The sequence below is a fragment of the Harpia harpyja genome, chromosome Z, assembly GCF_026419915.1.
Source record: "Harpia harpyja isolate bHarHar1 chromosome Z, bHarHar1 primary haplotype, whole genome shotgun sequence".
Taxonomy (NCBI): domain Eukaryota; kingdom Metazoa; phylum Chordata; class Aves; order Accipitriformes; family Accipitridae; genus Harpia; species Harpia harpyja.
In genome coordinates this window covers 98,351,377-98,370,848 of record NC_068969.1, presented here as the reverse complement: position 1 = coordinate 98,370,848, position 19,472 = coordinate 98,351,377, and the positions used below count along the sequence as shown (strand labels likewise).

The window sequence follows — 19,472 nt, the reverse complement described above, 5'->3', positions numbered from 1 at the left end:
TGATCTGTTCAGGAGTAAAAGTATCAACAGCAGAGGTGCAGCTGCTTGCACAGCCACAGTCTATCTTGATTTCAGGGCCAGCAAGGAAAGTTACTCCACGCCTGCACTTACTTGGTTTGTACCCCCACCTGCACAGATACCCAACCTTCTCCCCTTCCCTTCTGCCCCACAGTTGGCAAGTATCAGACGGAAACAGTCACGAGGCAGAAGCCATTTGTGCCCTTTTTCAGCATGTGCCACCAGAACTGCTAGGATGTGACAGCAGAGAGGGTACACTGTCGAGGGGCCGCACGTTCCCCCCTCCCTAGCAGCAGGCTCCCTTTCTACCTCCAGCACAGTGCACGGGTGGGTCCTCTCTCATCTGGGTTATCAGACAGGCAATCCCAGCGCCAGTGACTGCATTTTCCCTGCAGCTACCTGGTGCACATTCTGTATTTGGCAGCAGAGCTTCAAATTAGCCCAGGACCAAATATTTCATTCATAATTGCACTCAGATTACAACATGCAGGTATATTATCATTACTGTAAATTTACAGTGACCTAGGACAAAACAAATGAAATTAGTTTCTCAGAATGACAGAAGAAAGACCAGTAGGGATTTTCCAACTGCTATGTTCTATTTTAACCCCAAATCCATCTTTCTGCTTTGCAAATTAACCTTACGTGTACAATGTCAGTCCATTTATATCCAATACCTGATTGCTTAGCAATGGATTCCTGAGGGTAATCTTGCAAAATGCTTAACTGCCTAAGGCCTGGGAGAAATAAAACCTCTTTCTTTAGTTCCCAACTATTTCTAATGGGATGAATAATCCCTTTAAATCTGGCAGCAGCTAATACACCTAGTCAGTGGTAACAATTATTTCCTGAAAGCAACTGATCTGTGTACATCAAATTCCATGTTTCCTTAGAGCCAATACCTGGGGAAAGGAAGCCACTCCAGGAACAAAATAAGATGTCATCATAGTGTGAAAAGGTCATCTGGTGAAATTTGTGGAGAAGGGAGTCAAAAGAAGTAGCTGCTGACAATCTGAATTTAAAAGGAACCAGTTTCATGATCCTGAAGACGTCCCTCCACCCATCTCCCTAAAAAAACCCCTAGAGTTTCTATTTTTCTTTTACCTTGGAATCTCTGCAGTTGATTTTTATTTACTTACCTTACAAGGAATTCAGATTAACAAAAGTTTGCTATTTTCTGTTTTCTCCACAAAAGGAGAATGGCCACCAAAGCTCAGAAACCAACAGCAAAGCAGGTGGGGCCTCATGAGGGAATCTAGGGCAAGTATGTGTAATCCTCGATGTGATATGAGTTACTGGGCAGAAGCAGGACAACTGAGAGGGCAGCACACCTCACGGACCTCAGACCATGGGGTTCCCATGGACTTGCTGGGAACGCTCCTCAAGGAACACAGGAGAAATGCTCCCCTGGACAGCTGCATGCTAAACATCTGTCTTTCTGCACAGCCTTTCAGGGAGTCAGAGCTCTCTTGAGACCAGAGTGGTCTCAGGGGGAGCATCCTCCGCGGCACGCCGTTCGAACAGCACTGGAGACATTTCCCACACGCAACTGAAATCCCACCCTGTTCCACTAGAGGGTTGTGCCTAAAGGACAAGCCTAAGCAGCGGCGGTAACAGGCAGGGCAGTGTGCTCTGCCTCAGTGTAGTGCTAATTTTCATTGTCCAAACACAGGCGTACAGCCTCTACTTCCCACCGCTAGGTTTTCTTGCAGGAGCAATCTATGAAGCATAAAACCCCTAAATGTCTTTTTGCCCTTCCTGTGTCTCTGAGCCTTCAGAGCTCCCCAACAACTCCTTCTCAGCCAGAGTTTGCTGCCTATGGAACAAGAAAACTTCCCTGATTGTGAACCATTAAGACAAAAGAAGCTAAACGATGTCTCTTCTCCTCCAACGTATAAAAGAACTACTCTTTTAAGGATAAAGCAAGCTTACAGCATAAAAAAGGAATTCTTACAGAAGAGTTTGGCTGAAATAACAGGCCGTGCATAATAACCATGTAACTGAGAAAGTGGTGGGTCTTGGTTGGATAACAGTCATCACCTCTACCTGTATACCTTGTCTGAACGGGAATGCTCAAAAAAAAGAGATCAGATTTGAAGATAATCTTGATTCTGCATCTAAAGGACATTGGTGTGATTGAATCACAAACATCCTATCACTTCAAGCAAAATACTAAAATACTGAAGAAAAAAAATTAATTGCCAATAAACCCCTACTATCTACCTTCTCTTCCCACATCCAGACATATTTTTATCTGTGACCATTCATCTTTGTGTCAAGTTGTTACTTTTTTTAACTTGGGGTTGGAACCTGTCCAGGATTTGACCTCCCTTTTCCGTAAAAGAAAACAATTTTATTTCTGAGAAGATCCAAGTACCTTTTGGAGTTTTTCTCTTTTTTAAAAAAATAAGATTAATACAATCAACACCCTCATACTGCAGTCTTATTAGAATATTCTAGAAAAAGACAAAAATTACCTGCAACTGTCCTGCTGCAGGATAAAAATGATGAGCATGTGCTAACAAAGTTTTTAGGAGGCTTAAAGAAGATCTTAAAAATTATGTGCATCTTTAAACATGACAGGGTAAAAATAGCACTTTTATTTCATTTGTAAGTGGTTCCAGACATTGCAAGTTACGTTGTTGGTATGCTGTTATTTTCCTCAAAAGACTCAGTTACTTCACTTGCAGTATTGAATTTTGGGATATTGTGGTTTGAGCCAAATAGCACACAGAGTCTGATGCTTAAATGACTTTCTTACTCTCTAGATTTGTTATGTCTTCATCTTTGAGATACTTCAGAATTAATTCTTTTAAGGACTTGTGTTTTATAAGCAGCAGGTTACTAAAGCATGCTTCAAAACTTTGTGTATAAAGCAGTCACTTGGCTGTGAATGTACTTCATTTCCACCTAAGGGATGTGAAATCAGTTTTGACTTAGGTCTTCTCAGAAATGCCTTCTTTTAGTCTGTTTTCCTTTGTTTTACCAATAGGTGAACAAGTTATACACAAAAGACATCTAAGAAGAATGGAGCTAATGGAATTCATCTTTAGTCCTCAAGAGGTCTCTCTTATTTTACAAATTCTTTGTCAGTTTGGAGTAGTGAACATTGTTTTAAGTTAATGTATTTTCAGATTTTCAAGTTGTTCCTCAAAACCTCCCTTACTATCTGCTTACTGCTAAGAACCCTTTTAATTTTTTTTTTCTCTGTCAGAATACCAGGAACACCAATGGAAATCTAAGAGCACAAGTTTGTTTTGATTCTCTACTTTACAGTCCTTTCTGGAGGTTCTAACTATTCCGTTATTTACCCTTACACTATCCTTTCCCTTCCCTCTCCCCTGCTGCTCCACCAAAAGCTCTTGAGTTTCTGTAAATTACTATGAAGAAAAGTGTCTTTCTCTGACAATCATATTTCTATAATGTAGGCCACTTTTGCTATTCTGCTTTCACATCTTTCAAGGCCAGCATAGCCCGATACCTTGCAGGCCTAAGTTTCCTAGCTGGAAATTCTAGTGTTCCTATCAAGAACTTATCTGATGTTCTTAAAACACTAGCTACTGGAATCCAGACATCGTATCAGAATCTCAGCTTTTGTTTTTTAAAAAATTGTTTGCAAAATGTCATTGTTCTGTGGAAAAACCTGAAAACATGATTGCCATCTCAGAAACCAGAAAGTAGGGAAGAAAGAGAAGTCAATTAAAAACTAGTTATTTAAGCTGACTTGTTTGAGTCAAACCTCGTGGTACACGTATATTCAGGACACTTGACCTTGGCAATACTGCAGCTCACTGAGGCGAGGAGCCATTAAAAGCAAATGCTCATGAGAACCTCTGGTGAGAGGAGTGAGACCTAAGGCACCCTCTAGTTAACCATTACTGCCATCGCTATAGAGAAGCAGATGCCTGCCATGAATCTCTCAGATCTGCTGGGTTTGCACCTACATCGTGGATAGCACTATTACAGCATTCAGGTTAGAAGGTGTTTGGATGCTCTGACAAATCAATTTTGGACTACACTGTGACTTTTCCCATTTGCAGCAATGGCCTTCTTTATATACAAAGCTGGAAAGAAGACTACACCGCCTTCTCACCATTACCACCACAGAATTTCATCTTCCTTTTGAATCCTATGAAGGACGCTCAAAAAGTTCAAGGAGCTCAGCAGCATATGGCCAATGAGTGTGATGAGGGACTAGAAACAGACTGAGTTTAGTCTTGGAAATGGGGACTTTCAAGCTTGTGCAATTAAGGTGGAACTATGAGGCTAGAAATAAAGAATACATGGACCGTGGGTCAAACCACTGTCACCTTCTACTGCCTATGATGAAAGAAAGTGGCACAAACTTCACGAGCAAACCTCAGATAATTCTTTTGTCTTCAAAAAAAGTGATTCAACAGTACATGTCATAGATAAAGACAAAGGACAGCCACATAATACAGACCAAATCCTGAACATCGGGATTTTATGATGCATCCATGAAACAATTTTTCTTTTAATAATCAACTTTTCTTTATCATTTCACATTTTAGAGCATTGGGCCAATCCATGGCATTTTGCACACGTAAATGAGATAAAGGAACACAGCAGCAAGAAAGGATGGCCAGTGGACACAGTTTTAGTTGATATTTGGGAGTTGTCCCTGCTATTCCACAGGCTATCCATATGCCTTTGTGCACATACTTTTGTGCTTGATTCAGTTGCTTAAGCAAGGACATTTAATGTTGTTTGTAAAGTCCAGCTGTACCCAGGTTATTCATACAAGGCTAGCAGATGTGATGCCACACACTTCTGGAGCAGCAGCTGGAGTCACATAGGATAGGCGCATTGTGTGGGAAAATGGCTAAAGCCCTTTTCCTGCCTGTATCTATCTCAACCCCTCTCATCTGAGATGCAGATCATCCCCATGCTTACTCTTCCTGCTCTCACAGCAGTCTTGTACAATGAAATTATTAAGGATTAGCAGGTTCTCAGAGTTGGAGACCCCACAGGTATCTGCCTCACTCTGATAACCAGAGGAAACCAAAGCCTTGGTTGATGATTAGAAGTGGTAAGGGCCAGGGCAGAGACAAGCAAGCAAAAGCTCGAACCCATGTGTTCTGGACTGTCCTGCAAATCTGTGACTGAACTTGCTACCCTGTGCACAGAAATGCACTATCTCCTCTTTTTCCAGGGAGGAAGGGAACTTACCATACCCTAAGGACTGGCAGTCTGGATATCAATCCTTCCGTTCAAGACCTATGGCTGCTCAAGTCACCTCTTGATCAAGTGAAGAAAGCATATGTGAACTAACGAAGTTAGTGGACAGAACAGGAGCCACAGGGCTTCTCCTAGACCCCGTTCTTGGGGGAGTATTAGGAGGACATAAGCCAGTTTTTCTGCTCCTGGAGGGAGACAGTTCTCACGGTACATACTGTGGAGCCAACAAACTCAGAGCATTCCATGCAGGGCCTCCACTGCAAAAAAATGTATGCAATAGGTCCCAAAAGAAAGCGTAAATTACCCTGGGCTCTTCTTCCTTCCCATACTACTAGCTAATATTTATAGTCATATTTATTATAAAAGCCTGGCTTCAAAATAAGACTTTAGAAGGTCTACAGATACCACCATTTTGCACTGCAGTAAGACAAGTCTACAGAGTCACTTGCAGTGCTGTTTACTTAATATAGCATAATACCTTCAATTTCTACTAATAAATAATTTTGCAAATTCACTGTTGTTTATGTGATAGGAGAAATGTGCTTTTTAATGGACCGAAAACTTTGATGACCTATGAAGAGTTGTCATACATGTGTGATGCTGTACCAGATCTTGAAATAAAAACGTTCAAGCACTAAGTGCTTTTTAGAAATATATTTCATTACAAAAGAAAAATTTTAAAGAATGGGGATAATCATGAGATTCCTTTTCTGCTCATAAAAATAAAGCAGCTCATCACAATTGGGAAAAAAGCTTTTCTTTGCTTCCATTGTAGCCATGACCTTAAAATTCTTTGCCACAATTAGTCTCATTTAGATCATTATTTTTGCTGAGGGCTCTGTCTAGTTCATTTGTTTCCTCACATTCACCAACATGTGCAACACAGTACTAGAAGGTGACATTTGGAGTTTATCAACATGTACCATGTAGGACAATTTTGATAATGTCCCAATAAACTGCCACTGACTAAACAGCAGTCTAAAATCCATTTGGTTCCATTAATCTTTGAAAGTAAACCGTTAAAACTGATCCTCTTCCTTGATGGGCAATAAAGTAAATACAAACCTCACAATAAGAAGTTAATGATCTGTCCCTAACAAGGCTGTAGCTTTGACGTATTCAAGCACCTACTCTCTCAGTGTAGAAACAAGATCCAGTACGTCACCAGATACAGGCACTGACCTGGAAATTGTCCATTTCTTACCCTTTTTGCCATGCTATATTCAGCTTGTCACAGTTGGCTATGGGTATCACTCTTAACAGGGATTTTTATTCCATTTAAGCTCCAAGCCAGGATCTACAGTCAAACAAAGCCTTTTTTGGATTAGAAAATGATGTGACTCCACATATCCAATGAATCAGACCCGACCTCCACATTAACTCTAATAGAATCAAACTAACGAGAAGAAAAATAAAGTAATGGCAAAAATTAATTGAATTTTCACAGTAGTTATTTACAAACTATGTCCGTCCTCACTTTAATCTTGAGTTTAGTCTCCCATCCTGTTCCAGCTGCAACTGATTGCCAACTGACATGTCTTTTGAAGTCTGCCACACAAAATGTTCCAGACCTTAAAAGTACAATAACCACACATAACCCCTCCATTCCTAAAGCACCATGCTCCTCATCTATAATTTTAACTTAAAAATTCGAAGTTTTATCACCAAGTATGACATAGCTCCACTTGGCAGAGTTGTGGAAGTAGAAAAGGCAATTTGCCAGTCAGGAAGCTGGGCAAGAGCCATTCTGCACTTAGTGCATGACTTAAGACAGCCAAAGTTTAGCTTAATGCTGCCCAAGCTGAAATGGCCTTCCAGGGGCTGTTCTATCTGACAGCTTTGTTCTTTCCATGCTCCCTTCCACTATACCACTTCTTAAGCCTTTATGTGGAAATGGGTTGTCTAGAGCTGGTGGTGCTGCCTTTCTGGCATTTAGGCGTGCTTTTACAGTAGTAGCATCCTAAAAGGCTGTTTAGAGCAGGTTTCCTGCAATAACTACATTTTCTTTTTTTTTTTTTTAAGTTTTCAAAATTTCGTTTAGAATCAACATCAGAATTCTTGCTGCTGCTGACAATATTGCAGTCCCAACAAGGGGAGAGACTTTTTCTACCCTAGAAATTCCATAATCTGTGTGCATTTCTAGTTGACTTCTGTTCTCTCAAAATATAGAGAAAAGTATCTGATCAATAAATCAGATCAGTAAAGCAATAGATCAGTATACTCCTTTATAATTTTTCATTTAACTTCCTCAGTTAATGATTTTAATACTTCCCTTACAATTTTTTCGACTCCTATTTTCTACTGGAATTTTGTACCTTTGTCCAAGTTTTCAATAACCTGGAAAGCTTTTGTAACTTGTTTAGCAACCTGTTTTCATTCCATTCACGCATTAAACCTTGTCTTATCCCATCACATCCTATTTGCAATGGGTACAGAATAATAAGGCTTCTTGCACTTCCTCAGTGCTGGTTCTTCATGGTACTGCCAACGCAAGACAAGAAAATGTCTTCGGAGTGTCTAAGACAACTTGTCCTGTTGTGGCCTCCACCAAACTGTAGAGGGATGCACAATCCTGTTATTACTCCCTGAATCACCAATAAAAGGTAGGAAAGGGGTCAGTTTGGCTCATACCACATATATGTCAGTTTTATCTTACCAAAAATGTGAATGCCACCTGTCTACATGCCCTTTCTACAGTATGAACAAAGCCACAAACACACATAGTTGCTAAACCTCCATGGGCTATCAGAAACTTTCCATGGTTAAGATCAGAGTACTCAGAGTCATGCTGTCCTCCTACCCTTCCCGTGAACCACAACGAACCAGGCTAAACCTTTAGGGTCCCCTGGGCATCTATCACAGGGTGGATTATTAAAACTGCAAATTGCTCACCTACAAGAGGACTGCTTGACGATGCTCAATTCCTTCCTTCCACTGAACCACAGAGAAAAGTTTCAGATAGCATACCTGTTACTAGCTGTCTTGGTCAAAAGGGAGAACAGCTTTTCAGATGTGACTTGCCAATTGGTCAAACATATTTCCTTTACCAGTGGTATTTACTAGGTAAGATCCCTATAACCTCTTAATTCAGTCCATTGCCCACTACCTGAAAACAGACATCAACCTTTAGGTCAACTTAAAGAAGAAAAAAAAAAAATGCTCAACATACCTGTATGCATCTAATAAGCACAACACTCACCAATAGCATACAATGCAAGTTCTATGTTTAACAGTCTCACTTATGTGTAGGAATAATTTCACACATATCCACTACCTAATATTAGAATACAGTTAATATATTTGGGGGTTTACTTTTATCAGGAATTGTTTTGCTTCTTTTTCATGGAAAAGCCTTGGCCAAATCAAGAAATGAACCTTTGTAATCCAAATTTTTATGCTACTTTACACCGAGAAACAGCACGTGACATTTCTACAGAAAAGGCTGTTGAAGGCTTGTATTGCCCTATAATTTAAAGGGGGTGGGGAGGGGGGGCAGCTTTTCAAATGGAACAGTGCAATGGTGCTCAGAGAAGTCTGTAAGTCTGATATCTGAGGTGCAAAAGAGGGGAACCTTCATAAAAGTGCAGTTTTCCAGAAACAAGCCCTTCTTTTTGTGATAATCAGGACAATTAGATGGGAACAAAGGAAGCTAACAAGTCTTCTTTCCTACCAGAAGAGGACGTTCTACCTTTATTTGAGTACTTGCTCCGTGGGAGAAGCCAGTTGTGTGAGAAACCACGTAGGATGATGCATACATCCAGGACCACAGGAGGGTGTTTGAATCTTTTTCCTCTCCCTTGAATGTTAGGTTGGGAACTGCCAGGATAGGCCTTCCCATTTTCACTCGCCCAAAATCCAGTTCCCTTCCAATAATCAGTTTTTGCATGGAGTCCTATTCACATCCTCAAAAAACTTCATGCAGACATGTTCCTTATGGAAGAGAGGGTCCTGAGGTGGTCCATTCTTGATACAAGCAACCGCTCCTCTGTTGGGAGGCAGCACATTGAGGGGAAAAAGAGTAAAAGGAAAAACATTATAGTAGTACAATGAATACTGACTTATCACAAAATAAATATTCCCCATATGTGTATGTATATGTGTGCGTGTGTATATATATGTATGAATGTATGTTAATAGCACATGTCACACCAGGTTACACTTGGGGATTATTTTTCCTCCTGCTCAGTATTTTGCTGCAATTTTCCTCAGAGACTAGCCACTTAATATTTTGGATTATGGAGTCGGTTGCAGCTACGGCTATATTACAGATAGGACAAAAGACATACATTTTATGTAAATTGAGAGCTAAATCTGAACTTTCTGAAAGTTTGAGATGTTAGTATATATGGGTTTTTTAAAAGGCTTTATTATTCCAAGATCAGGGCCAGCTGCAAAGATTGGATTCACATCCAAAACCATATACTGAAATGCATACACTTTGTGATAGAAAGAAGTTTTAAAACCTGTCAGGCTGAGAACAACACTCTTTTTGTGTGCTGCCTGACAATTCAGTTACAGATCGACCCTATTGTTTTTTGGTGATTTAAATGTGATTGTTGGCAAAGCAGAAAGGGGTGGGGGAGTCATACGGGGAGGCACACAGTGAGAAAGAAGAAAGCATTTCTGATTATACAATATATCCCTGACATGTTGTGACACACAAACCCAATATTTAGCCTTTAAAAAAGAAGGGGGAAAAAAAGAAAAACAATAAAAGAAACAGCAGCTGTTTCCATGTGATGTCAGAGAACAGGTGTGATACAAATCTCCATACCAGCACAATCATATTGATCTCCTGATGATGCACGCATGAAGCACATGTGCAAACGTTATCGACCCATCCGGCATCTCATTTCCAGGAATACGGCCTGAAAATGCCTCTCTCTGATTGAAACCACTAGCAGGATAAACACCGTTGTTGGCCAATTATTAAAAAACACACACAAACCGAGTAAGGTGAGCCTGCCGCCGCAGCACGCCCGGTATCGCGGGCGTGCGGTGCCTCCTCGCTGGGGAGCAGCCGCCTGCGCTCCCCGCGCTGCCGCCGGGACTCCCCCAGGACCCCCCGCCCGGGCCACCCGCGCTCGGGTGAGAAGGGGTTCGGCCCCGGCGCTGCCCCCCGGGGCGGCCATGCCCCTCTCCGAGGCGTGCAGCGCCCGTGCCACGCTGCGCCCGGCCCTGGCCGCAGCCCCGCGGGGGCCAGTCGGAGCGGGAGGCGGGAGAGGGGCGACGGGGAGGGGGCGGCGAGGGCAGCCCGGCCGCCGGACCCCCGCCTCGGCAGGCTCCGCGCCCTTTCCTGCGCGCCCCGCCGGGGGTCGGGGAGGGGAGCCCGAGCCTGGCTCGCTGCCCCCCGCAGCCGGCGGGGGCTGCCCCGCGCCTCCCGCCTGGGCCGTGCCCGGGGGGGGGGGTGCCGGGGGCAGCGGCCCCTCGGGGCACCCTGCGCCCGGGATCTGTCCCTTCCGGGAGGAGAGGCAGGTTTTGAAGCCGGCCCTTCCTTTGCGGCTCGCGGGTACGGGGTGTTTTGCTATTAATTGTTGATATCGTCTGCCATTAGAGGGCACTAAGCAACCCTGCATTAACGCTGCTCCGGCGAGCGAGGAGGGAGAGGCGGGGGAGCGGGGGGCGGGGGGGGGGGAGAGAGAGAGTGGCACCAATTTGGGAAAAGATTAAAAAGGATGTGGACTCCTGGAGCTTCTGAAGTGGTCAAAATGCCCGGGCGCTGCTCAGGACGATGATCATAATAATAATAACAAAAAAAAAAAAAATACGCAGCGAGGTCAATCATTTACCAGTCTGCTTCTTAATGCGTGTGACCGCAGGTGGTACCGAGGGACATTGTGATTCATGCCCACTTTCAAAGCAGGACCAGGGCCCGGTCTGAGGCACCCAAACAACTGTCTTCTAATATTAGCACGGCTGTATTTCTGGATCTATTATAGTCTGTCCAGACAGATCCCATTGTAATGGGATCTTTTATTAAAAGATTAGCACTATCTCCTGCAGTTGGTGGAAAAAAATCTGTTATCACTGAGTTATTTGCAGTTGTGGGGAGGGGGCGGGCGGTGGGGGGAGCCGGAGGGCGGGAGCGGGGAGGAGGGGTGTGGGGAGGGCCGGGCGGAGGGCGCGGGCGGCCGCGGCGCACCGGCCCCTGACCCGGCACTGTCCGGGCATTCCTGTCTGCATACTTCGCAGTCTGTTGTGCTTTGGTGGCTCAGAAAAGCGAAAGAATCGAAATTAAAAAGGCAGCTTTTGAATAAACAATACCATTTTCCGTTAAGTAATCGTTTTGTATAAAAGGAAATATCGCCTACTCAGTTTCATTCAGCGGTGCCAAAAAATGTTATAAATGAGAGACCGCCAACTTTTCTAAGGGGAGAATAATGCCAGACTGTGCTTAATAAACTAGTGCCCTAGAAGTTCATTATCGATGTTGCAATCTTTTCTGATTCTGAAAGGAGACCGCCTACGTCGCCCCCGTTCCCGTCTCGTCCTCCCGGGGCTCCCAGTAAAAAGGCTGTCACTTGGGCACAGCCCTAGGTATTAAACTTTTATTTGGTTCTTTCGGTTTTGTTTTTGGTTTGGTTTTTTTTTAGGTCTGGGGTTGGTCGGTTCGGGTTTGGGGGGGGGGGCGCGGGTGTCGGGCCGAGTCCCGCCGAGCGCGCTGTGGGCGCGCCAGCCGCCTCCCGCCCGTCGGAGGTGCGGGCAGCGGGATTTATTCTCAGCAGCCCCTTCGCGCGGGGACGGCAGTGCCCCGCGGCCGCGGAGCCGACCCCCGGCGGACAGGAGTCGGCCCCGGGGCGGGCAGGCGCCGCTCCGCGCCCCGGCAGCCTCCACACCTCCGCGCACCCGCCCGCGCCGTCGCGGGGGGGGGGGGGGGGGGGGACGGGACGGGACACAAGGGACGCCCCTCGGGCGGCCGCGAGCCCCGCGGGCCTCCAGCCCCCGCGGCGCGGGCGCGGGCGCGGTCCGCCGCGCGCCTCCCGGCTTGCGCGGGCGCGGCCGGCTCCGCGGGCGCGGCGGCCGGGGCTCGCGCTGCCTCCCGCTACTGCGGCGAGGGCTCCGGCGTCTCTGGCGTGGGGCTGCGCGGGTGCGCGCCCGGGGGCGGGGGGGAGGGGTTGGTGCGCGCCCGTGCGTGCGTGCACCTAGAGCAGATAATTGGAGAGGGTTTCCAGAAGGTGGAAAATGTCACCTGATTCACAGTGAACTTTTTAAATCTCCCCACCCCCGAGCAGACACACACACACACATTAGGAGACCGCCCACCGCAGACAGCTAGGACCCCCGTATAGATTTAAAGAGAGACTGCATTCAGAGCCTGACGTTCATTCAATAGAGCGATCATAAGCAGGCTGGCTAGTGCTCGCTCCCTCTCCCTACTCCCCCTCGCGCTGTTTCTGTCTCTCACTCTCTGCTATACTGAGGATGTTAAATCAGAGAATCCACCCGGGCATGCTCTTACTCCTGATGTTTCTGTGCCACTTCATGGAAGATCACACAGTGCAGGGTAAGACCAGATTGTTTATTCGCAGATATGTTTCTTTATTATTACTATTGTTTTCTGTCTTTAGGGCACGGGTTAGTTTGCTTGCGGTGTTCAACGCCTCTCTCCAAGGTCCAACAGGACAGAAGTTAACTGTGGGCATATGGGATTGCTTTGTACCGAGGTGCAGAGGTGTCATTTAGATCCCTTTTTGGTCGGATCTTCGCGCTGCTCTGCATAGGCACAGAGGACAGATGAGGATGTTTCTTGGTATTTATTGTTATTATGCAGCATGAATGAAGAGCAGCATCGCGAGGGAACTTTCCCAGTCTCGGCTCCCGAATGAGTGCTCAAAGTTTGTTGGTAATTTAGCTCAGATTTTTATCTCGCCTGCCTGACGGAAGGAGAGGTGGTGATGGGGAGCCGCACGATTACAGCTGACATTTTTAGAAGCCAATAAGTGGTCATTTTCCGGACATTCCTTTAACATTGGGATTTCCTCCACCCCCCCACCCCCCTTTTTTTGTGTGTGTGTATAAATATTAGTGTTGTAAATTCTCCTACACTGAAGAGTATGCTTAAATAAGTTGTAGGTTGTTGTTTTGGGGTTTTTTTTTTTTCCATGCGAACAAAACAAACACGAACCTGATATTGACAACTCTTAAGAGCCCTCTTTCGACACAAGAGAATATTGATTTTTAGTTTTGGGGCTTTTTTCCCTTATCTTGACCGTGTTACAACCACAACCTGGATGTCTTACCATTGCTTTATAATTTTTTCCCTTTTTTTTTCCCCTTTTCTCCCCCACTACCGAGCTAGAGCATAAATTAATCTAATGTAGGCAACTGTAAGACGCAAAACTTTTTTTTTTCGTTTTTTTAAGGGCGTTGTTTGTTCAATGATTTTTAGCGGGGGAGTGGGGGGAAAGGAGGAGGGAGGGTTGCCCCGCGCCCAGCGACATCTCGGCTGGCCGATCCTGAACCCACGCTGCGGTACATTCCCATCGGAGTAAGGAGGCAGGATCGAGCCCTGGCTGGATTAGCACCAGAATCAATTGGTATTGAGTTGCTGGGGAAGTCACATTGGTTATTCACGAGAGACTCATCCCAACCAAAACTCTCCAGCTAAAAAAGGGGGAGTTGCTTGGACTAATGTTCTTGGCTTGACTCCACAAATAACAGGGATACTAGTAAAAAAAGCCCCCCCCCCCCCCCCCCAACCCACTCTATCCGGTTTAAGGACAGTGTACTTTCCTCTGAAATGCTTGCGGGAGAGGTAGCACCTATAACTTTTCCAGCTTGATCGATTTTTAAAACTCTGTAGGGACTTCCTACTCTATGTGCCCCTGTATTTTATATACTCCGCTCACTTTTTTGGAGCTCTGCAGACTTATTTTAGTGAAGGAAACATATTTGTTAATAGAAGCAGCAAAATGGGGAGATTTCGAAAGACTTCGCTAACAGCAAATGTTCTCAATTCGTGCAGATTGCAAAATGGGCTGGGACTGAAACTGTGCGGCACTAAAACAATGCTGCCGTGCAGCCGCGGTGAGGAGGAGAGGGCAGGGGGAGGAGGAAGGAATTTGCAAGCGCGATTTTCTTTTTATTCCTTTTCAAATGCACATCCTTTTCAAGCCTCTGTCACGTGCCGGCAGTGCTCCTTCTGCTCTACATATGGAATAAATACCTCCGAAAACTGCCTCGTCCTGTTTTAATCGGGTCTTTTCTTTCTTTCGGGGTTTTGGTGTTTGGTTTTTTTTTGGGGGGGGGGGTTCTTTTGTGGATTTTTTGTCGTTGTTAGGGGGTTTTGTTGGGGGGTTTTTTGTTTGGGGGGGGGGGTTGTGGGGGTTTTTTTAACCGCTCTCCCAAATGGGCCGGAGTAGCTGCGGGTTATGAAATGGGACAAATAAAAGTAAACAGTCTAGTAAAAGTCATTGCAAGGCGCACGTGTTGCGTCTGGGTCACTGGTGACTGCCACTGATCCGGCTGGGTGTCTCCCCCCGCTCCCCCCCCCCCGCAGCTGGGAACTGCTGGCTCCGGCAGGCGCGTAACGGCCGCTGCCAGGTCCTCTACAAAACCGACCTCAGCAAGGAGGAGTGCTGCAAGACCGGCCGCCTGACCACTTCGTGGACGGAAGAGGACGTCAACGACAACACGCTTTTTAAGTGGATGATTTTTAATGGGGGAGCCCCAAACTGCATCCCGTGCAAAGGTGAGCGGGGTGCTGGCGAGCCGCTCCTTGCTGAGGAGCGGTTCGGGCAGGGACTGGGCGGGGGGAGGAGGAGCAGGGAAGGAGTTGGAGGGGGTCAGCGCGGTCCCCCTGCTTCCATGCTCGGTGGGGCTTTGGGGGCATCTCGTAGCAGCCCCGGGATCAGTGAGGGGACCCCCATTTCTGCTGGGCCGCCGTGCACATCGCGGGGAGGAGGGGAGCAACCTCCTCTCCCCCCTGCCCGCACTGGCGGGGGCGGGGGATTTCCCTCGAGTGGAGTGGTGTTTCCCGGAGGGGGGGGAAAGGTGTTTTCTCTCTGTGCTCTGGGGTCATGGTGTCTTCTTTAAGCAGTTTTGACACCAGGTCCGTTCTGCACACTCAGTACTAAAGTGGTGCCTCTTTCCTTCCACCAGAAACGTGCGAGAACGTGGACTGTGGACCCGGGAAGAAATGTAAAATGAACAAGAAGAACAAACCTCGGTGTGTTTGTGCTCCGGATTGCTCTAATATCACTTGGAAGGGCCCCGTGTGTGGCTTAGATGGGAAAACCTACAGGAACGAGTGTGCCCTTCTCAAAGCCAGATGTAAAGAACAGCCCGAACTTGAAGTCCAATATCAGGGCAAATGCAAAAGTAGGTTTGCAAATCTAATCTGATCTCCCTCAAATGCCAAAGGGTGTGTGTCTGAGTGTAGGGAGGAGTAGCTGTTGGACATACTTCCCCACAGGAACCACAGTGATGTTCCAAATGCTGGGAGACAGTAACTAAACCACGCTCAACAGGCAAGGACATAGCTGGATTGAGAGTTCCCCACAGTCTAGCAGCATTTGTGTCCCACCAGCTGCCCTGAGATGGGAAGGTTTCCTCCAGCGGCCCTTAAATGAGGAGAGCTGCTGAAGGCTTTTGTCTGAACATTTGTTTCATTGTGTCACCCAGTCACTCCTCGCTGGGGCTCTGGGATCTCCTATTAATCACTATGCGTTTCCATCTTTATTTCAGAGACCTGTAGGGATGTTTTATGCCCAGGCAGCTCCACGTGTGTAGTTGACCAAACTAATAACGCCTACTGTGTGACATGTAATCGAATTTGCCCAGAGCCTACCTCCCCTGAACAGTATCTCTGCGGGAATGATGGCATAACTTACGCCAGTGCCTGCCACCTGAGGAAAGCTACCTGCCTACTGGGCAGATCCATTGGATTAGCCTACGAAGGAAAATGCATCAGTAGGTATCACGGTCGGAGGGTAAGGGTGGGGGGGAGCTTCCTCGATCAGCTGTTTCAGAGCATCACGTGTGCTATTAGGTGGATGTAGTTAGCACTGGAGAGGAGGAGAGACTTCTAGCAGCCTGGGTTAGTGCTCCCCACTGCGAAAATGAGAGCCAGGGTGAGCTTTGCCCCAGAAAAGATTGCAGAAGGGATGAGGGAGTAGAGGGCCTGACCCTGCTTCTCTTGCTGTCACTGTGGGTGCTGACATTAGTATCCAAGGGAGAAATACCCGCCATTAAATAGATGATGACATGGTTACGGTGTAACAAGGTCTCAAAATTCAGTGGATCTGGATTCCTGGAAACAATCGTCTTGAAGTGGTCTTGGCAAAGCTTGCGTTAACTTAATTGGAAACATCTGATCACTTTTTCCTCTTTAGAAATATTGCAGAGTTTGGAGACAGTTGGTGGGTGAAGATAGGAAAATAATCTCTGTGCATCCTGACATTTTGTATTGTGATTTCCAGAAAGGACTGATAGTGAAGCGTGTTGTGAGGAAGCACCTTCAGGGCAGCCTCTGCTCCCCAAAACTGCTGGGGGAATTCAGGGGAGTTTCAGGCTGCTTTTAGTTGGCATAGGTTGAGGTGAATTCCCTTTCCAGTCTTGTAAACAACTATTCTGTGTGGGTTAGTTTAAAAATAATTGATTTAGAAATGCTGAATGTGTTGACAAATTCTGCACTTACTGCTAATTTGGGGAGCTGAATTTCCACTGACATCAAATGGAGCAGGAAAGTCATGTACAATAGGCAAATGTAATTCTGTATTCCCAGGGCCAAGCTCTGTTGGCACAGCTGTCTTTCCTCCCCCACACGTAGACAGGCAATGGTGTCCAAGGGACTACTTGCTTGAGCAAAATCAGCAAATATCATGACATCTACTGCATCTGAGCTCTGTCTATTCACAGTTCACAAGGGAAAGGGAGTTTGGGGTTGTTTGTTGTTGTTTTTCTTTTTTCTCTGTCTTTTCACTTACCTCTAGTATCCTGTATATATTTTTAGAAGCCAAATCCTGTGAAGACATTCAGTGCAGTGCTGGGAAGAAATGCCTGTGGGATTTTAAGGTTGGCAGAGGTCGGTGCGCCCTCTGCGATGAGGTATGCCCTGAAAGCAAGTCAGACGAGGCAGTCTGTGCCAGTGATAACACGACTTACCCAAGCGAGTGCGCCATGAAAGAGGCAGCCTGCTCCATGGGTGTGCTTCTAGAAGTAAAGCACTCCGGATCTTGCAACTGTAAGTGAGATTTTTAACTCTGCAGACACTTAAAGCTTCTGAAGGCAATCCCTAGGTAATGAAGACTTACACTTTTAAATGTAAGAAGCTTGATTTAGAGATTCGAGATATGGTACAGGTGCCATATAAGTATGTAGCTATCGTGCACACGCTTTGGTTACTGATAAAACGCAGTAGATCTCCAACAACCATTTGGCCTTCAAGTTTGGGGTTTGGGGCTATTCTGAGGACAAGTCATTCTGTTAGAAAGGGGTTGCCCTAGGAGTGTAATTCTAGTGATTTTTTCTTACTTTGTCTGCTCTCGTGTGCTTCGCTGATTGCTTTATTAACATCTGCATAAACTCTAACTCAGTCCAAAAGAACAAGCTTAATGGTAGCACATGGGCATCTGGTTTAGCACAGTTGCCTCTACTAACTCTGAATGAAGGACACAAAGCAGTTAAACCTAGAACACAAGAGCGCTTTTTATTTGATTTCAGGAATCTGCCAATAAAACCTGAGCCATTGATTCTTCAGAACTTTCTGCAGTTATGACTTCATAGATTATGTATAAAAAACCTTATTGCATAACAGCAGATGCCAAAGAGCATCTCACTACAAGTCGCATAAAATGCAACGCTGTATTATGGCTGTTCAGAGGGCTTTGAAAACATGCACTGAGCTGCTTCTGCGCTGTTGTTGTCCTTATTTAAACAACAGCTCCCCTGTATTCCCCCATCTAGCCATTAATGAAGACCCAGAGGACGAAGAGGAAGATGAAGACCAGGACTACACCTTTCCTATATCTTCCATTCTAGAGTGGTAAAACCTCCATCACTGTTGGAACAGCCATTGGGCACGAAATCAATGTCCATACTGTAAATAAGTGTATGCTTATTTATTTTGGGGAGGAAAAAAGTATACATATAGTTGAGTCTCGTAGACATTTATTTATACTGTGTCATGTTTTATAATTTATACATAAAATGTCTGGTTGACTGTACACCTTGTTTTTTGAAGAAATTTATTCGTTACGGGAAGAGCAGTGTTATTTATTGTGAGGTCTCTTGCTTGTAAAGTAAAGCTTTTCTTTTTTCTTGTAAACTATAAAAGTCCATTCCTTAGAGCTTACCCACATGATCTCATCTCTCTGTTTCACTGATGTTAACTCTTTTCCACTTTAACAAACTTGCATGTTGGTTTCTGTTATGTTTATTTATTGGATTTTCTTCTTGCCGGTTCTGTACATAGAAGATCCCTAGGGTTTTTGTTTACAAGGAATCTTGACTGACCAAAAGGTGTTGTAACTGACTTAAGTATACTTCCAGGGTACAGTGAGGCGATCTTTAAGGAAACTTCCTCCACTTCACTTTTCTCTGCTTCTGATCACATCATGTACTGAAGTGATCTCAGTGTGCTGAGCGTGTATACTGTACTATATGAATTCCGGACCCAAAGAAATCGGATTATGAAGGTTGTTAATAGCTACAGGGTTAACTGTAATAAGAATAAAGGTTTTATTTTATTTTTATTGTTTTATTTTTTGTAACATGCATAAGTGTTTTATCAGGTGTTTCCTTTAAGATGGTCTTGCAGTACCACTTTCAAAGTTTTCTTTTTCTCATCAGTGTGTCACTAAAAGTTATATCAAAGCTTTATCAGTTCAAGTTTCTTGCTTTTCATAATACTTTTTTTCTGATGCAATTTTATATTTTCAAACATGGCGAGTTAAATATAAATTCATTTAAATATATAGTTTTGTACTTTTCTACCATGTAAATGTGCAATGTATATAAAAGTTATAATGTGTATTTGTAAATAAATGATGAGTGAAAAAAATAAAAAATGGAATTTTCCCTAGAGGCAGTCCTCAGTTTTTGGCTCTAAATGGTTCTGGGTTCTGGCCTTCTGGTGCAGAGAAGACATACTGGTGGTTAGGGAGAAGGAGGCTTGTGTGTGGCATAGCAGCAACACACACTGGTTCAGGCCAAAGCTTTCAGCTGACACTGATTCAAGAAACCCTTTTTTCAGACAGGAGCAATGTCTCCAGTTGGTGTTAATTAATTTTAAATCCCAGTACAGTGATAGAGGA

At 45.1% G+C, this 19,472-nt stretch overlaps 1 protein-coding gene across 2 annotated transcripts; it reads left to right on the top strand.

The window, feature by feature from the left end:
- Positions 1-12,348: 12,348 nt before the first annotated feature.
- On the top strand, positions 12,349-19,172 carry FST (follistatin). Of its 2 annotated transcripts, none has more exons than XM_052778768.1 (6): positions 12,349-12,721; positions 14,717-14,908; positions 15,319-15,537; positions 15,904-16,128; positions 17,171-17,401; positions 17,881-18,115. In XM_052778768.1, coding segments are annotated over exons 1-6 (951 nt in total). In that variant the 5' UTR covers positions 12,349-12,639; the 3' UTR covers positions 17,883-18,115. The 2 variants fall into 2 exon arrangements, with proteins under 2 accessions (XP_052634728.1, XP_052634727.1); XM_052778767.1 differs by lacking the exon at positions 17,881-18,115 and adding an exon at positions 18,124-19,172 and having other exon boundaries at positions 12,351-12,721.
- Positions 19,173-19,472: the final 300 nt, after the last annotated feature.

What these genes read in the sequence shown, in the direction of transcription:
- FST (XM_052778767.1), top strand. Translation starts at nt 12,640, where the DNA reads ATGTTAAATCAGAGAATCCACCCGGGCATGCTCTTACTCCTGATGTTT. An exon ending in GGAAGATCACACAGTGCAGG is followed by an intron (nt 12,722 to 14,716) that starts GTAAGACCAGAT and finishes CCCCCCCCGCAG; the next exon opens with CTGGGAACTGCTGGCTCCGG. An exon ending in ATATCAGGGCAAATGCAAAA is followed by an intron (nt 15,538 to 15,903) that starts GTAGGTTTGCAA and finishes TCTTTATTTCAG; the next exon opens with AGACCTGTAGGGATGTTTTA.